We start from the raw sequence: 17,820 nt of genomic DNA, 5'->3' as shown, positions 1-17,820 counted from the left end.
CATTTGCACCGACTGTATTAATGAAAATAGTATGCACATGTATTGCATATATTTAGTTAAAATAGCTAACAGTTTGTAAATATATATATATATATATATATATATATATATATATATATATATATATATATATATATATAACTGCGACATGTACTATGATAATATACAATGTATATATATATATATATATACAAAAAATTTATTACGGAAGACAAAGTTGCATGTTTTCTGCTATACAGAAAGATTCAGATCTACCCCATACTGGGTTGATCTTCCTGAAATTTTATAACAGAGTAAAATAAGGTTTGTATTGGGGATTTTGGAAGAATGTCGCGTAGTCCTCTGAACAACTAAAGTAATGTCGCCATCGAGATGTTTTCTCGGTGCCGCATCTTATACACTGAATGCACGTAAGAGTGTAATTGCTTTAACAGTTTTCTATTGAAAAAAAATCCCTTCAAGGTAAGATCTCACAAATTTTCTATAGAGTTTTTGTGATAATTTAATGTTTACTAACAATATTCCTAATTTAAAATGAAAATAATAACTTTTTTGTCTTAAAGTATTTAAGGTCATTAGCAACCACAATAAACAACATGATTCCCAATGCGAACGCTTCCATATTTTTGCCTATATTTAGAAATTGGAGAATATTATACTTAAGTGTTAGTCTCTGTAAGAATTAGGCAGTGAGTGAAACATGGTATAAAAAAAACCTTCATTTTGATAGTGTAATTTGACTATTTGCACCATTAGAATCATGGAAAACAGATAAGATTTTCCATTTCGTGCTGGACCATTCACTTATAATGTCATTAATTGCACTGAAAATGAACATTTCAAGGACAGATAACTCTGTCAAAAACCTTATTTTTTTTCAACTTTCTATTGAAAAATTTCTGAGCAAAGCCAGTGACGATGATAATAAATAGTGATATTTTCAAATAGAGAAAGTATCCTTGAATGATATTACATTATCAGATCGGATGGTTTTTGACATGCATGCTTCTGACTTTTCTCATTTTGCCTGATTCTTACAACCATTTACACTTAGTACTAAACCATATAAAATTAAGGCAAGGCCAATAATATTATAGAGGTACATGTAATTCAAGAGGCAAAATAAATCACTGAACAAATGATGCTTTATCTTCAACTGCCATGTTCTTTCCTTAAACATAGTCGATCTCCCACTTAAATCAACCAAACCAAGATAATAAATGTTTCCTACACGATCTATATGTTTTTGTTTGTGCATCAACCACGTGCCAAACTTGACTTTTTATGAGCAACTTGTCAGGTGTTCCTAGAAAAGTAGAGGACGCTTACCTTACCGGTACACCTGGTCCATGCTCCTAGTTTTTGGTGGAGTCTGAGTTGCTCATTTACTGATGTTACTTTGTGGATATTATTTTAGTTGCTATATGTTCTTTGTTGTGTTAGACTGTTTTCCATGTCTGATCTTTGTCCCTGGATTGCATTCTCTTGAATTCAACTAGAATCTTGGGTTCCCTTGACTACTCTTAAGAAACGTCGTATTATCGTGTTAGAACGTTCAGAGGGATATACATTTTATTTCTTTGAAATCCTAAGTTAACTCGAAGCCGCATGTTAATTTGTATTGCTTTATTGCTTTCTAATATCAAGTACAAAATCAAACCGGCGGTTTTAAGAAATAAATTATTTTAAATGACTTATTGCTTGATAGTTTAATTTATTTTTTTTCTTCAATTTTTGATATTTTTCACTACTTCCAAGTTATCTATTACGTTCACATCATGATACTTAGTGAAAAATCAGTGATATCGTCTTTGTATAAAAGGCGCGGACTTGCATTTTTGTTGCTGGATTTTTGGATTATATACACTATAACAATATTGAGGGTGTCGCTGGCTGAGCAGGACATACTTGCCCTTCCGGGAAACCTGATGTCACGTTTTTTTTTTGTGTTTTTTTTGTTGTTTTGTTTTTGTTTTTGTTTTTGTTTTTTTTGTGGTATTTCATATTGAAGATGGTAGTTTTTTGGCTACGACTTATTTAACTTATCTTGATTTGGTTCGCTACATTGTGTATGTAGGTCGTCTCTGTTTCATGAGTTCACGTTTGGTAATGAGTTTGACTTATTTGAATCATCCCACTGCAGACGCTTCAGCATATTTGTTGCCGATATTTGGGCAACTTTTCTCCAATTCTGCATTATTGACATACGTAAATTGTTGAATTGAATGATACCTCCAACATGTAATTTAGTGTATGGAACCCTTTTGTGACTCGTGACAAGGAGCTGGATTGTTGCTATACTAATACCGGACAACACACACTTGCAATATGAATGGTACCGTTGGCAGAGCAGGACATGCATACTCATTTGAAGCATGTGATGTCACTCCCGGTTTTTTAAGTTTAATGCGTCACGTTTTGCTTTCCTTATCCTCAGTTTTTATAGGTATCTATTGTATTCGTATTACTGCATTGTATATGTACATGTACAAATGTACTTCGTACTTGTTTCCTATTTTCACGTTCGAGCCATCCATTTGAATATTGACGAATTTGAATTCTCCATTTGTTCACACTTCGGTATTTTTTATGATATTAGTGAAGGCTGCTTCTTAATTTGTGTTTGTAACGTCATAATATTCAAACTTTGAAAGGAATTTTCATGAAATCAAAGACCTAGGTTTTTTGGTCTGATATCAGAAGATGACGTCCTCTTAACAGTAATAAATATTAATTTTACCAATAACCAAAAAGCACCGAGAACGCGATTTCAGTCGAACAGGAAGGTAATATGTAACAAAGAGTAAAACAGGGCAAGGATCATTATCAGTTTTGTATCTTTAACAAAATAATGTCCAAACAAAATTCCGTCAAATTGTGAAAAAAGATCATAGTAAAACTGTGAACGGCATAAACATATGCATTTTCGTCGTCTTACAGGATACACTTACTTCAATATAGTTGTAATATTCACTATATTGGTTTTCCTATTGATACTTATGAAAATTTGCTACCTTATGCAGCAGTTGCCTTAAAGCAATAACCTTTTTATAAGTTAATAAGACTTTTAGACTCTAAGAATTACTAAGAAGAAAAAATAGAACGATATTTGGTATAAGTTTTTTTTTATATTATATTTTTTATAACGGAAGACAGTTCCGAAATTAACTCAAGTATGGTGCTGACTAAACTCGATGCTATAGACGACATTCACATTTGCAATTTATTTCCAATTTGGCGAAACTGGTTTACGGTTGTAACAGAGACCAAAATAAAAAAAAATATTTGAATAGAACAAGACCATAAATAACCACGTGGAATTAAGTTTCCAAACCTAAAAACATCTGAAATGGTTCTATAATAATGTATCATATAACTAATTATTTCAGGAATTCAATATTCTTGTCGTCTAAACTCTGATTGCAATGTCTCCGAAAAAACGCCTGTTAAAACTAGTTGACCTTGATGTAATGCAAAGCTTGTCCTGAACGAATTTCCGAACGAAATAAATGTGAAAGGACGTCTTTTTTTATTTTTTGTTTCTTTGTTCTTTATTCATTTTATTGCTTGCTTTTTTACATTAAAAGAAAATACATGATTTCGTAGTGCTACACATAAAAAACATATGTATATTGAATACATATCTATTGAGAATCGTATTGCATAAATTAATGTGAAGCTACCTGTAAGTTAAAAAAGTAGAAAGTCTAATCCAAAATATCGGTAAATACAAATTGATATATTAACAATAATCATGCTACAAACCTCACATATCCAACGTGGCTGGTGCATGATAATTCTCTTGCCAAGCTTTCACATAAGCAAAGTTTCACAATTTGCAGACTGATTGAATTTACAAGTCTGTGTTGAACCTTGTACAACTAGTGCCTTGAACGTGTAACCATGAAACGAAACAGAACATGAATGAAAAAAGAGAAATGTTGATTAAAAAATCTGTCTACCTAGGCGTTTATATACTACTGAGATACTGAGACCGTTTGAGCTGTTTTTTCACACATTTTATTTGTTTTTAAATACGTACATGTATGTCAATGTTCTTGAAAAAACAATCTATGTACTAGGAATATTAGTAACAATATACGGTGTACTTTAGGGTCTTACTATAATTTGAGGCTTTGTGTTTTGTTTTGTTTTGTTATTATATTTATTTTATCATTGTCATAATTATTATTGTCAAAATCATTATCATAGTCAACAGAGGATTTTACAATGGAGTTTTCTTTGGGGTGAGGGGGGTGAATAGAACCACAACCCCCTTTTGTCGTTATCATATTATTATATCTGCATTATCATCAATATTATTGTCTTATTCATTATTATAGTGAAAAGAGGATTTTGCAATTGTGGATCGGTTGTGGAGGTAGTGGTGGTGGTTAAGGGATAGGAGGTCCGGTGGAAGAGAACCGCATCCCCTTTTGTTAAAAAAAATATGTTTAATCCGTGCAAAGTTTAGATAGTTCGGTCGAATATTGTAATGGTCTGGAGTCTCCGTCCCTTTTCATGATTTCGTCTTGTTATGTTTCGGTCCGTATCTTGTTTTATAGGGATACTTTTAGTCATGTCTGGGTCAAAAAGTATACATATCTTGTCACGACGCTACAAGTATAAAAAGAACTACATGTAGACATGCACAAGTGTATAGTTTACAACTGAACAATACATTAATTATGAAAATCTTAGTTCTGTGTTTGGCACTCTGTGTTGGTATGTATTCATAAGTTAGAAGATAATTTCTGCTTAAATCAAGCACACAATTAATTTGTATATACATTTTCGAACAAATATAGGAAGGTTTCAAATTCCCGGATCTCTCTCGTTGGATCCGTCCATGATTATACATTATACAATATACAAGCTTGTATTCAGAAAATATAACAAAAGAGCAAGCTATGTTCTACTAGCAGAACTGGATCGAGGAAAACAGTTCTACTACTACAGCCAGATCCGGATCTACACAAACAGTTCTGCTATTAGAGCCATGGCTTTGAAATCATTTCTACCTGTTGAGTCAGCTCTGTAAGAATTGCCAGAAGAGCTGGCTCTAGAACTGGTAGTTCTATGACAGTTTTGTTAGAACTGATCTCATCTGTACATGTATATAATAAATGTAGTAATTCATATAGAGTTGAAAACAAAGAAAGTTTAAAATATTTATTTCAAATCAGCTTGAACAAACAGTTTCAGTTGACAAGCTTAACGCTTGGACAGGCTTATGAAAATATACGGAATCGACGGATTTCGAAAGGACGGGGAAATGAAATTGTTTCAGTTTATTACTCATGCCTTGTGTTACCATGAGCCTTCCCAGTAACCGGTAACCAAAACATGATTGCAAGGGTTTGTCAATTTTACCATTTTTTCAATAAAAAAGGGGGTTCCACCATTCCAACTCTTCATTCTGGATCCGCCACTACATGTACATGTGAAAAATGTTTGTTCAGCATAAAATGAAAGCATTCAATGTAAGAAACGGGGGAATGTACAGAAATATTGTTTCAGCTTATGACATACTCTTTTGTTAGCATCATAATGATCTGCTTAAATCTTCAATAATACCCACAAAGCAGTCTAAAAATGACTTACACGTACATGTAAGTTAATTTGATGCATTTATACTGTATTTTGTTTTCAAGGATTCAAAGTGCATTCAAGTCTAACAAGGCTAACAATTCAATAATTGGCTATCTATAATGGTGCTAAGATTATTTTTCTTCGGGAGTGGAAATTCGCTTGTTTTGAAATATCAATCGTATATTTTTTTAAACGACGGAATAAACACCAGTGTTTCATATTTTGATATGTGTGACCCAAAGAGGTAAAACAATGCTGATAATAGCATACATGTAACGGTATCGATGATGTCTTATGGTGAAACATGTGATTATAGTTCGTGGCACATTTATAGTTGAAAGATAAAATCATTAAGCACAGTATTTTAAGGAAAATATAATTTTTTTTACTATGTACAAATTACAATTTGTTGACTGCTGATACATCTAAATGCCTCCTACTGGAAGTACATATACTTGTTTTTTTTTTCTGTTTGTTTGTTTGTTTTTGTTTTTGTTTTTGTTTTTTGTTTTGCTCGGGAATGGAAAAAAAATCGAACAGATGAATTAACAATTTCGTCGTGAATTGTAAAAAACATTTTTATTATGGTCTTATATTGTACACTTTAGTTGTGATGGGTGAAACATGCAATGACAGCGGTGACTGCCAGCGTACAACATGTTCCGACAACAGCTACTCCGTCCAGTGTATCAACCAGGAGTGCGCATGTACCCAAGACCATACAATTGGTCCAAGTAAGCTATTTAAGAAATAATTCGCTGTCGCTCGGTGTAAAATACCTACGTTAAAATTAGTTCAAATCTACCCACGGAAGGACCTATTTCATTTCTAATATGACAAATACGGAAATCAGTGTGACAAATATTTCCCCAGGTGTAGCCAAAATAACGGCTATTCCGTTTAACCTCCCACGTATGAAAGTTGGATTAAATATGTATATTTATGTCATCGTATGTGTTAAATGTGTGTATTTATAACATTGATTTCAATTAGATAACCTCTCGGTCGTTTAATCACCGCGTAAACGTTTTTAAATGAGTGTTTTGTCTTAATACACACACTGGGAACATTCCATAAAACACTTCTATCTATAGATATCATAACATGAAATTATTGGGTATTGTTTTTTTTTTGCATTAAGTCTAAGTATTTGTTAGAATCAGGCAATTGGGAAAAAATCAGAAACATGCATGTCAAAACCCCACCGATCTGACAATATAACTTCACTCAAGGATGCATTCTCTATTTCTGCCAAAATTTGCTAGTAAATGAAAAAAAATTTGGTTATTTTATATTTCTTCGTTGTGTGTGTCTGTTTACCCTGTCTGGTCTTATTCATTTAATTTCCGCCAGAATCTTTGATCCCCTGATACACTATTAATCCAAAAGGGAGTTTCCTGTTCCCTGAACATATGGATCATCTCCTGTATTTGTGCTATTAACAGATATACATGTATGAGGATAATTTGTAACATAATTCACTTTTTAATGTTACGCATCTAAAACCAAGAACATTTACAAAAGCGTGCACGTTTAATTTATGTATCTTTATACATTGTACAATTTACACTTATTATAAAACTTCTCTTAAACCGGACGTATTGTAAATTTTCGATAAGAGAAGATAACCTGATTTCGTACACATAAGATACCAAATCTATGACATTCAGTCTATGTTTAGATATACATGTATATCCGTTTGTAAAGAATTTGTCTTAAATGGTTTCATTGTAATTGTTCATGCTACAGTTGTATACATGTTTAAAAAATGAGGTCTTTTGAAATATTTATTTTCAGTGCATTGCAATGAAATTATAACTCAATTTACCGGAGTGATATGGAGAATCTTGTTGTTTTTTTCTTTCTTTTTTTTGGTGGTGCCACATCTAAAAATGGTGTTTTTTTCCTGACCATGTTTCACTCACTTCCTAATTCTTACATAGACTGACACTTAATCATCATTCAGTTTAAATGTATTTATGAACCTGAATGAATCAAACACTTGTCTCAACCAAATAATTATCAGGTTCAAAGGAGGTTTCAGTTGAGACAAATTTCACAAAATAAACATGTGTGTAACTCAGAGGTCACGTTTCTGAAATATATTTCGTTTAGTACAATGAAACTTGTCCAAACCGAACTCATCTGGGCTTTAAATATACTCGGTTTATACAAGTGTTTGGAATATATAACTAATAAAGTGGACTTTCAAAAAGGGGTTAAACAGATTTTTTTTTTGGTACTTTCAGGGGGGTTCGATTTATGATTTATATATATGTTTTCATGTGTGCTCAATTAAAATTTCTGTTCTACCGGAACGGAACTGTCAGAAGAACTGGCTCCAGTAGTAGAACTGTTTTCGTAGAGGCGGTTCTGTTAGTAGAACTATCATAAGAGCTTGCTCTAGAACTGTTCTATGGCACTTTTAGAATTGTCCTAGAGCTGGACCAGTTTTCCATCCACATATCCCATTTTGCATGATTCTTAGCTGGAGTGCTACTTTAAATTGTCTGGTTTTTGACAGGTTTTCAGTTTATTCATTTCTTGGTTTAGTCACACTTCATTGCTTATTATGCATGAGATTGTACAAATATAGTTAGTACGCAAATATATGATATTCCGAAAATACAATATGAGGAATCCTTCGCTTTAATGTACTTGATAATTTTTCAGCCATGTTAAGGATCTGGTGACTGCCCACACTCTGACCAAAGATGTTGCTGTACCAGAATTTAAATTAAATTTTTGAAAAATAATAAAATAAAAAACGAACAAGTGCAAATATTTTCTCGTGTTCTTCTTACAATGGTATATTATATGTTTATGCACGAATCATCTTATTAACGAGAGGTGTGAGGAGGGGCATTGGCAGATCTAAAAAAGAAATATACGTCAATATTTTCCTCGTTACTCAACAATGTAGGTTTTCAAATCCGGCTCAAGTTCTGCTAAAACAATTCTAACGAGATAAACATAAAATTCGAACCCGCTTCTTAATTGAGAAGAAAGTAATCTGTCGTACCAAACAATCATGGGATTATAAAGCCCCATGAGGTGTAAAATTGACGTCTCTTTATGCTTAGACTGGGAGTTTCATTGTAGTACTTGTTTCTATGCGATATAAACTTTTTTTTCTATTCTGAATTTTAGTGAAAAGAGGGGAAAATACATAATCACTGCTTATAGAAATTGAATTCATTTCTTTTTTAAGTATATGCATGTATACATGTGTGTGTACATAATGGAATGGATGATTTGTTGGTTACAATGATCAGAAGTAGAAAATGCAGATTCAGAATATTATGTAAACAATACTCCAGACAGCAAACGGTGGGGAGATGGTTTGGACCTTACATGTATGTTTATTTCGGGAATATTCATTTGTTTAGCAGTAGTCGCAGTTTATTTTTTTTATTTGCACGAATACCTAAAAGCAAAATATTTAGCGACGTTTATAGATCAAAATGTGTTATTATCTGATACTGAAATAAATTATGAATGCAAAAGTACATGCAGCTACACAATACCTAAGAACTTCAATAAAGCATACTTTGTTATTTAATCTTAGCACGATTTCAAATAATTATTGGTTAGTTTCTTTCCTTTTCTGCCACGTTTCTTAATTACATGTGAAAGATACTAGTAGCTGAAGGATCAAAGTGGGTAAATTCAACCAATGACTTCCAGTTTCGAATATTATCCACACATCTATTTTAATTATGAGGCACACGATCATTATATTGGGTAATTTGACTTAAACAGTGCACTTTGGAAGACACACTAAGATGGTACGCGAATCATGTCGAATATGGGCGTTATTGTTGTTTCATTCATTTATTTGTAAAGATTCTTTTAAGGGTTAAGAGTTGACAATTTGAAAAAGAAATCAAATGAATCAAGGTTCTAGGGTAATCAAAAGAATGTAATCCAGGGACAAAGACCAGACATGGAAAATAAACATATGTTGTCCGGCCAGTTCTCCAAGGGAAAATATACCACAACAAATCGTTAGGTTTCAATATTTATTGCAGTTATATGGATAAACAAAAAGACCCTGCAATAACGATACATCAATTCATAAGACTTGGGTAAAGAAAGATAACCCTGATAGCATAGATAAATTCTATAGGCAATATGATAGTTCTCATATAATGCATTTTCTTAGAATAATGTATTTGTCTGTTGCGCATGAATCTCATGTACAATATTCCAAATCTATATATGTTTCAAACACAATGAAATGCAATGAAATTTAGCATGAAATGTCTAAAAAAGCAACAAAAATCAGTTAAAAACATCTGAATACAAGATTACAATAATAACTATTGTGCTTCAAAATGCGCACAATTACATGTAACGCATAACACAAATAAAACACTTACTAAATCAACTTTATAAAATTTATGTTTTATCAAAATAATAATATTTTGATCATTTAGACTTTATTATATTTATTACTGATTTATATTAACTCATTTATCATTTTATTTAACTTTATTCTTATATCATTTTACTGTTTTATAAGTTGATAAGTCAGTCATCCATTCATTCAGCTCAAATCACTCAAAATGTTATTTTGGGACAATTAGCAAGATTATTACTAATAAATACATTTTAAAGTAGAAGAAGTCAATAATGGTGACATAGACATAAAGTAGACAATCAGACTTCCATCAAAATTAATATCCCAGGATATTCCAGTAGTTTTTACTGAGTTACAAAAATGTCTGCCATCTGAGACTTTAAATGTATAGAGAGTGACAACAAGAACAAAATGATTTCCCTCCAAAAGTGCATGTGACTTTCTTCCAATTAAATATCAAATAATTCAAATAATCAATACTACTGAAATTCCAAATAAGGTAACAATCCATGGTCATATTCATGAACTTAAGTCATATACTTAATTTAAATGTAAAAAATATAAACACAAGGTAACTGACTGATTTTATTTCTGAATGAGTTCTGATTGTTCAATAATTAAAAAGATCAAGTCAAATTATGATTTTCAAATAATATTTTATTAATAAATCTCTCATCTTAAATCATGGAAATTCTGAAAATAAAATTATCTGTATATTCATTATAAAATTCATTCTTCCACACATACACAACAAAGAACATAAAGTAAGTGAAATAATTCATACAAAGTAACAAAAGCAAATGAGCAACTCGGACTCCACTAAAACCTGGGAGCATGCACCAGGTGCGCCGGTAGGGTAAGCGTCCTCTGCTTTTCTAGAAACACCCACCGAGTTGCTCTAAAAGGCAAGTCCGGGGTCGACAAACGAGGAAAGGAAAACTATGACCCGTTGAAAAATCAGTATTCGTGGTGCAGATGGATACACCATAACCATCCACGAGTTCATGATGACGACCACAAAACTTCTGTAGTGATGACTTCAATCGTGTAGCAACATAACCTTGTTCCAGAAGCCTATTTGTTAGAGTTCTAGCGCGATACAAAAAGTCTGCGTAGTCTCGACAAGCTCTGGCATAACGTATGAGTTGTGATATGAACACTCCATACGCAGGTGCTGAAGGGATGTTGCCACAGATGAAAGTATGAGGAATCTCTACCAAGAAAAATATATTTGTATCTAGGTGTTCCATATTTTTGGAACAACGATGTATAATGTTTTGAGTCGAATTAAGCAAATTCCGTCATATGTGATACGCCCCAAAAAAGACTAAATATTTTTATTTTTGTTATTAAGTTGCTTAATAGGTCTATATGATGAAATGTATAACAATGCATTCCACTCTGTCTGCTCTTAGGAGATAATTCAAATTGAACACCCAACGGTTTATACTGTATTTTAGTATCATTTACAGAGTTATTTCCCTTTATTTTGAATTCTACAGTACATTCTATATAATATTTATCTCGTATGATCGGGAGTTATATGAAAAAACCACGTGTTAGTTTCTCTTTAGTATAACGTTTTAAACAAATTATTAAAAATGGAAATATGTAGCCTTTCCAACCTTAAATCACATTTTGCATGATTCTAAACTGAAGTACTACCTAAATGAATATTACAATTTATTTAATACCAGTTCTAATCATTAAAATCTGTGTTTGTCATATAAAGAGCAATATTGGATATGAATAACGAATGGGCATGGACCATTGGTGAATAGACAATGGGTCATTGATTGATGGGCATGGGCCATTGGTGGATCGACAAAGGGGCATTGGTTTAAGGGTACGGGTTATTGGTGGATGGACAATGGGGCATTGGCTGAATGGCACGGGCCATTGTCGGATGGACAATTGGGTATTTGTTGATGTGAATCGGTCATTGCTGGATGGACAATGCGGCTTAGTTTAAGGACATATGTTATTGGTGAATTGATACCGGGCTTTGGTTGAACGGCAAGTGCAATTGGTGGATGGATAACGAGATATTGGTTGAAGGGCTCGGGCCATTGATGGGTGAACAATGGGGTATTGGTTGATGGGCATTAGCCATTGATGGATGGACAATGGGGCATTATTTGAAGGGTGCGGGTTTTTGGTGGATGGACAATGGGTCATTGATGGATGGCACGGCCCATTGTCGGATGGACAATTGGGTATTGGTTGGTGGGAATTGGTTATTGCTGGATGGACAATGCGGCTTAGTTGAAGGGCATATGTTATTGGTGAATGGACAACGGGGCTTTGGTTGAACGGCAAGTGCAATTGGTGGATGGATAGCGAGATATTGGTTGAAGGGCTCGGGCCATTGATGGGTGAACAATGGGGTATTGGTTGATGGGCATTAGCCATTGATGGATGGACAATGGGGCATTATTTGAAGGGTGCGGGTTTTTGGTGGATGGACATTGGGTCATTGGTGGATGGCCATGGAGCATTGGTGGGCAAAATTACATTTGTTGATGAACATGGGGCAATAGAGAATGGGGAGGACAAAAAGTGCAATATATAAAAAAGCTGTAAGTCCATACATAGGCTATCAGGACTTGGTTAAAACGTAGATAATCTGGATAGAAAGCATTACTTCGTAACAGTCTAATATTGTCTTAATTGAAAAGTATTACCCACCATTTTGTCTGTGTAATTTTACTACTTGTACAATCGTAATGATGGATAAGTACAAATTCAATATCATTTTGCAAATAAGTTATAATTATATCAAAATATGCTGCAAATAAATATTTCAGGGTAAGATAACTGTAAAGAATATCGAGGCAAAAATACCCAATCATCCCCAATGTACCAATTCAGAAACATTGTAATTGTTTTCAATTCTCTCGATATTGCTTTGACATTTTCACTTGATATGTATGAACTTTTCTACCAAGTTTTATTTTCCTTTAAGAAAGTATATTAGGGAATGGACCCAACTCTTAAAATCAGTGATATGTTTGTATCATATTTCACCTAAGTCTATCAAGCTTCCATTTGAAAAAGAATGAAATCAATCCAAGTTACTTTGATGCTTACGTGCGATTGATGTCAAATGCTAAATACAAACGTTCCAATGATTTGTCAGAGTTATGTCCTTTTCCCTAGGTCTGTCTCCTTAGACTTGTTTTGTTTTGTTTTGTTTTTTGTTTTATTCTAGTTTGATACAGGTAAAATATATAAAAGGCTTTATTTCATACATATTGTCAAGTCATCTTAATATGGCAAGCATGTCCACATTAGAAATGCATAATTGTGATTGCATCACCCCATCATGTCTAGAGATCATGGCTTAAGCATGTCAAGATTAGTGGATATGACCTTTTGTTCTAGCAAAAGTTCAATTATTTCGCATACCAAGACACTGTTTAATTCTATCGAAGAACTAGCCTTCGCTGGTCTGATACACAAACTACAATTGTACGTCACGCGGCTGAGGGTATAAAAGGGGCTAATTTTTATTACAATTCAACGCTGAAAAGTGATTTGAACATTTATATACAGAATGAAGTCCTTGATTATTTGTATGGCTCTCTGTGTGGGTAAGTACAATTGCATACGTTTGGATTTCGGCTGATTTACATCATGTTTGGTTTGGGCTTGCCTGCTTACTTTAATGCATGGTCTTTTCGTATTACAATTCAGTTCCATAAATGCAATCACTCAACAAGTTTTATTTTCAAAAGATCGTATGAACAAAATCAATTGTTAATGATGTTATCGCTATAGAAGAGCAATGTTTTTATTATGACTGTTGTATAATATTACATTAATGACCTTTTGTGAGTAAAAGTTTCTTTTGGCATCATATCTGGCAGATTGCAATGCAACTTGTTCCAGTGATACATATGCTTTTGTTTATTGATGTTCAAATAATATTGTGATTTGATACAGATTTTACTTAACTCATGAGTATACATTTTACTTGGTACAGCAATTTCAGTTTTGTTTTGTTTTCTTTGTATTTGAAATATTGTTTTGATATAATGTAATATGTTTTTATTTCCTTTTAAATAAATCTTTCCAAAGGTGTAAGAGTAATCAAGGGAACCAAGGTTATAGAGGTAATCAAAAGAATGTAATAGTTTTCCTTTCCTCGTTTGTCTACCCCGGACTTGCCTTTTTATGAGACACTCGGCGGTTCCATGCTCCCAATTTTCCGAGTTGCGCATTCGCTTTTGTTACTTTGTATGTATGATTTTAGTTACTTTATGTTCTTTGTTGTTTATGTCTGTTTTCCATGTCTGGTCTTTGTCCCTGGAGTACATTCTTTTGATAATCGCTATAACCTTGGTTCCCTTGATTACTCTTTCATTTTTTTTTCATTATGATTGAAAAATTTGGATGCATTTGGTTACAATTTGATATGTGGATTTATAATATTAAAGCTTTCGACGTTCCATGTGTAGAAATTTTGTAAATTATTAACCAGTTCTAAGTTATAAAACGTCTTCTTAATCAAACGTTCTGGTATAAATAAAAACTCAACCGATACCATTTTGATGCAATATTACTATTGTCGTTCAATTATGATGCAGCCACAATGTTGAGGTAAACTTGTTCATTAGAATAATAAGTGATAACATATCGTGCTGTAGGGTTAAACATTATTTATATTTAACTTTTCATATTTTTTTCACATTTTTTGCATTTCATTGTATGATCGAAACGGTGGTCTTGGGATAGCGTGCTCGCCTTGGGTAGGGGAAATTGATGTTATATTTTCCGATGTGTGGCACATAAGATTATAAATTTGGTGATCACTGCCTCTTTGCTGAACAGATAAATTGACAACTGCAAGGTTTTTTTGGTTGCTGTTCTTAAATGGGTATGACAAAAAGGTTATTTTTTGGTATCTATTCCTTCATTTACAAACTAGTAGAATGTGACGGGTATTTATTATGCTAGCATCATTTGAGTGTGAAAACTATCATTACGAATTGGATATGCATTTTGATGGTTTTGCTGAGTTTTACAGACCAAAGTGAACGGAATTTCCATATTAAAATTGTATGTTGGATTTCTCATACCAACGAATCTAAAGTTCTATATGAACTGATGCATTTTCTTCCCAGCTGTAGCACGCAATATATTCAAAGAGTTTTATTTAGGAAAATTCATTAGAATAATGTATTACCTTTCCGTTGTGTCTTAACAATACAGTATTAATCTTGGTTGAAATAAAAAAAGATATTTTATACACAGGTTTAATTAATTAATTAATATAAAATTACACCTCCTTGAGCCCAATTTATCTAGATCTTATATTGATTGTTTGGTTTTGCAAGCAAGAAATCTCATATAAGCACTTGATGGATAAATACATTTCTTTTAAACCGAAATAATTGAATGCATGTATCCATGGGGTTACAGTTAGTAGTAAAGTATTTTCCAAAGTGCATTTACAGTTCGTATTTCATTCACATTGTACTGAACCCAGATGTAGTTTCTTTTACTGTACAAATTTGTAGTAGTTGATACGTGCCGTTGGAAATGTAACCATAATGTACCTAATATTGAATTGCTTCACTGTGTACCTAATTATATTTGGGGAAGATAGCATCCACCCTTTTAACATACATGCGTCAGAAAATCTTGTCATACAAATAAATATTGGTCATTGTACCTCATCATGGTAAAATTGAAATAATTCTATCTAATATTAACAGTAAATTTTAATACTCTTCCACAACTAAAACTTAACTCCTTTTCTTTAATTTACAGCGGTAATTAGTGAAACATGCCGTGAGACAAGGGACTGTAGAGTGACCACTTGTTCCAGTAATAATTACTCAGTTCACTGCATTAATCACGAGTGCACATGTACTCAGGATAGTGGATCTTGTACGTGTAAATCTATATTTAATTCAATTATACTATTTAGTTTAGTTCTCGGGGTGTCTTCATGATTCTTTTCTAAAAATACAAAGAAATTTTTAACCTGTTTCAGATATTCTGACACTTAAAAGTTTTATATTTTTGTTTTTTTCTCGGTTGTTTGTTTGTTTGGTTGTATTTGGGGGGGGGGGGGGGTCACACTACTTTTATTCCTCATGATTGATAAAAAAAAGGTTCTCTAATTTCTCAATTACAATAGCCGTATGTTTTTATTTACATGTAATACTGCGTTACACATTTGCATGTGATTCTCTTAACATGGTCTCTTATGTATTATCCCGAACTTTTATATTTGCTCATACATGTACCAGTATTACTTCATAAGAACAAATTCCATATCTTTCTGTTCTCCTGCATTTTCCCGTTTATGTTAGTTTAGATTCTGATTTCGGCTGATCTAGTGTCCCTTTCCTTTATTCGGTTCGAACCACTTGAACCAGGTTCATGTTCGTTTTTTGGCTTGTACCAAGTGGTTTGGCTCCGACAACTTACAAGACTAACCAGAAGTGAAATAAATGAAAGTTGATTCGTGGAGGTTAATGAAAAATTAGAATGTCATGGCATTACACTATCACTTATGCATTATAAAATATAAGTTAAACAATTTATTTTCTTCTTAAAATTTCAAAATCAAACCATATCATTGATTATTTTTCAGCATGTACCGGTTCAGGTGATTGTCCAGACTGTGACAGAGGCAACAAACACTGTATCGACGGTAGATGTCGTTGTACTAGGATTTAAATTATGAAGCGTCACTGCGGTTAGGCATTTACGGCTATATTCATTTTATTCAAAACATAAATGGTGTTTTTGGGAAGTTCATAACGTGCGAGTGTTGTATCGAATAGTTTGGTGTTTTGTTTGTTTTTTTTTTCATCGAGGAAGACCTACTTTTTGACAGTTTTGATTTTTAAATAACAAATTTAAAAATCATGCAGAAACCTACCCAAGTTGAATTATCCCCAATTTCGTCTGTTGGGGAAATGGCGGCGATAGACAGTTTGTGGTTCTGATACGGAAAATGATCAATTATGAACGACGTTCACATATTTATAACATATGACTTGTGCAAAGTTCTTTCTACATGTATGGTGAACGGGAAACAACAAGTGTAGATCGTGCGGTTTGCGTGACAGATTTGTTAAACGAGGATTTCTTTGGACGGATCAGTTTTGAAAAATTCTTTATCTGGTGGTAAACTGGGATGTCTTTTTAAAAAGGGTCGTGCATACTAATAACATTGTAAGTGTTTCTTTTTTTTTCCTAGAAAGTAAAAATCATTTTCCGCCGATGTCGCATACAGAAGTGATCTATTTAAACTTACAATTCTACTTGAAGACACAGAACACGTACATGTACATTATTACGTATACATGTGAATGTAAACAAAGTGGATCAAATGTGGTAATGTAGGACGTACATGTTGTACCTGTACTGTGCTATAGCTTTATTTCAATCGTAATATGGAAACCGTATCTTAAAATCAAATTTTAAGATTAAAGTAGAATATTATAATAACCAATGGATTCTCAAAATATGACAGGTTTTTTTTTGCAAATTTTATGCTAAGACGCTACATGTTATGTTCCGAGCTTATGACACCCAGAAAGCTGGTTAAAATTCGTCACAAGGTTTTGTTCGGCACCATTTTTATAATTGAGGATGGTAAGATCGTAGTGTCTTTTTGAAAAAAAGAGTTCCAAATTTTGTGATTCTCATTCATTCATTAAATAGAAAAGTATGGCCTAGCATCAAATGCGAGCCCCCCAACCCCACCCCCTCCCGCATAATAAAAATGGTCGGTACCTTTAATAGTAAACTAAAAATGTTTGCTAAAAGTTTTATTTTGAAATAGTATTTTTTGCCTAAAGTGCCTCCACATTGCACAGGTTCCTGTTTCTATACACAGTCTG

General features: G+C 33.0%; 1 protein-coding gene and 1 long non-coding RNA gene across 3 annotated transcripts; both read left to right on the top strand.

The window, feature by feature from the left end:
- The first annotated feature begins 4,616 nt into the window (after window positions 1-4,616).
- Window positions 4,617-8,374, top strand: LOC148598248 (uncharacterized). The gene is made up of 3 exons (XR_015918526.1): window positions 4,617-4,725; window positions 6,201-6,326; window positions 8,266-8,374. It is a non-coding gene; the product is annotated as an uncharacterized LOC148598248 (long non-coding RNA).
- A 435-nt stretch (window positions 8,375-8,809) lies between these two features.
- LOC148598247 (serine protease inhibitor Cvsi-2-like) lies at window positions 8,810-17,135 on the top strand. 2 transcript variants are annotated; one of them, XM_088561350.1, is made up of 4 exons: window positions 8,810-8,948; window positions 13,511-13,548; window positions 15,731-15,850; window positions 16,563-17,134. In XM_088561350.1, exons 1-4 carry the CDS (start codon window positions 8,839-8,841, stop codon window positions 16,646-16,648), a joined length of 354 nt encoding a protein of 117 aa, XP_088417476.1. In that variant the 5' UTR covers window positions 8,810-8,838; the 3' UTR covers window positions 16,649-17,134. The 2 variants fall into 2 exon arrangements, with proteins under 2 accessions (XP_088417476.1, XP_088417477.1); XM_088561351.1 differs by lacking the exon at window positions 8,810-8,948 and adding an exon at window positions 12,147-12,534 and having other exon boundaries at window positions 16,563-17,135.
- Window positions 17,136-17,820: the final 685 nt, after the last annotated feature.

The sequence above is a fragment of the Perna viridis genome, chromosome 14, assembly GCF_037379345.1.
Source record: "Perna viridis isolate PV_CMFRI_1.1 ecotype Kerala chromosome 14, ASM3737934v1, whole genome shotgun sequence".
Lineage (NCBI taxonomy): Eukaryota > Metazoa > Mollusca > Bivalvia > Mytilida > Mytilidae > Perna > Perna viridis.
Note: the sequence above shows the minus strand (reverse complement) of the source record. Positions and strands in the feature narration are given on the sequence as shown.

Excerpts from the sequence above, each read along its gene's own strand:
- LOC148598247 (XM_088561350.1), top strand. The coding sequence starts at position 8,839 with ATGGATGATTTGTTGGTTACAATGATCAGAAGTAGAAAATGCAGATTC. Across the intron at positions 13,549-15,730 it reads TTGTATGGCTCTCTGTGTGG|CGGTAATTAGTGAAACATGC; the intron begins GTAAGTACAATT and ends TTTAATTTACAG. Across the intron at positions 15,851-16,562 it reads TACTCAGGATAGTGGATCTT|CATGTACCGGTTCAGGTGAT; the intron begins GTACGTGTAAAT and ends ATTATTTTTCAG.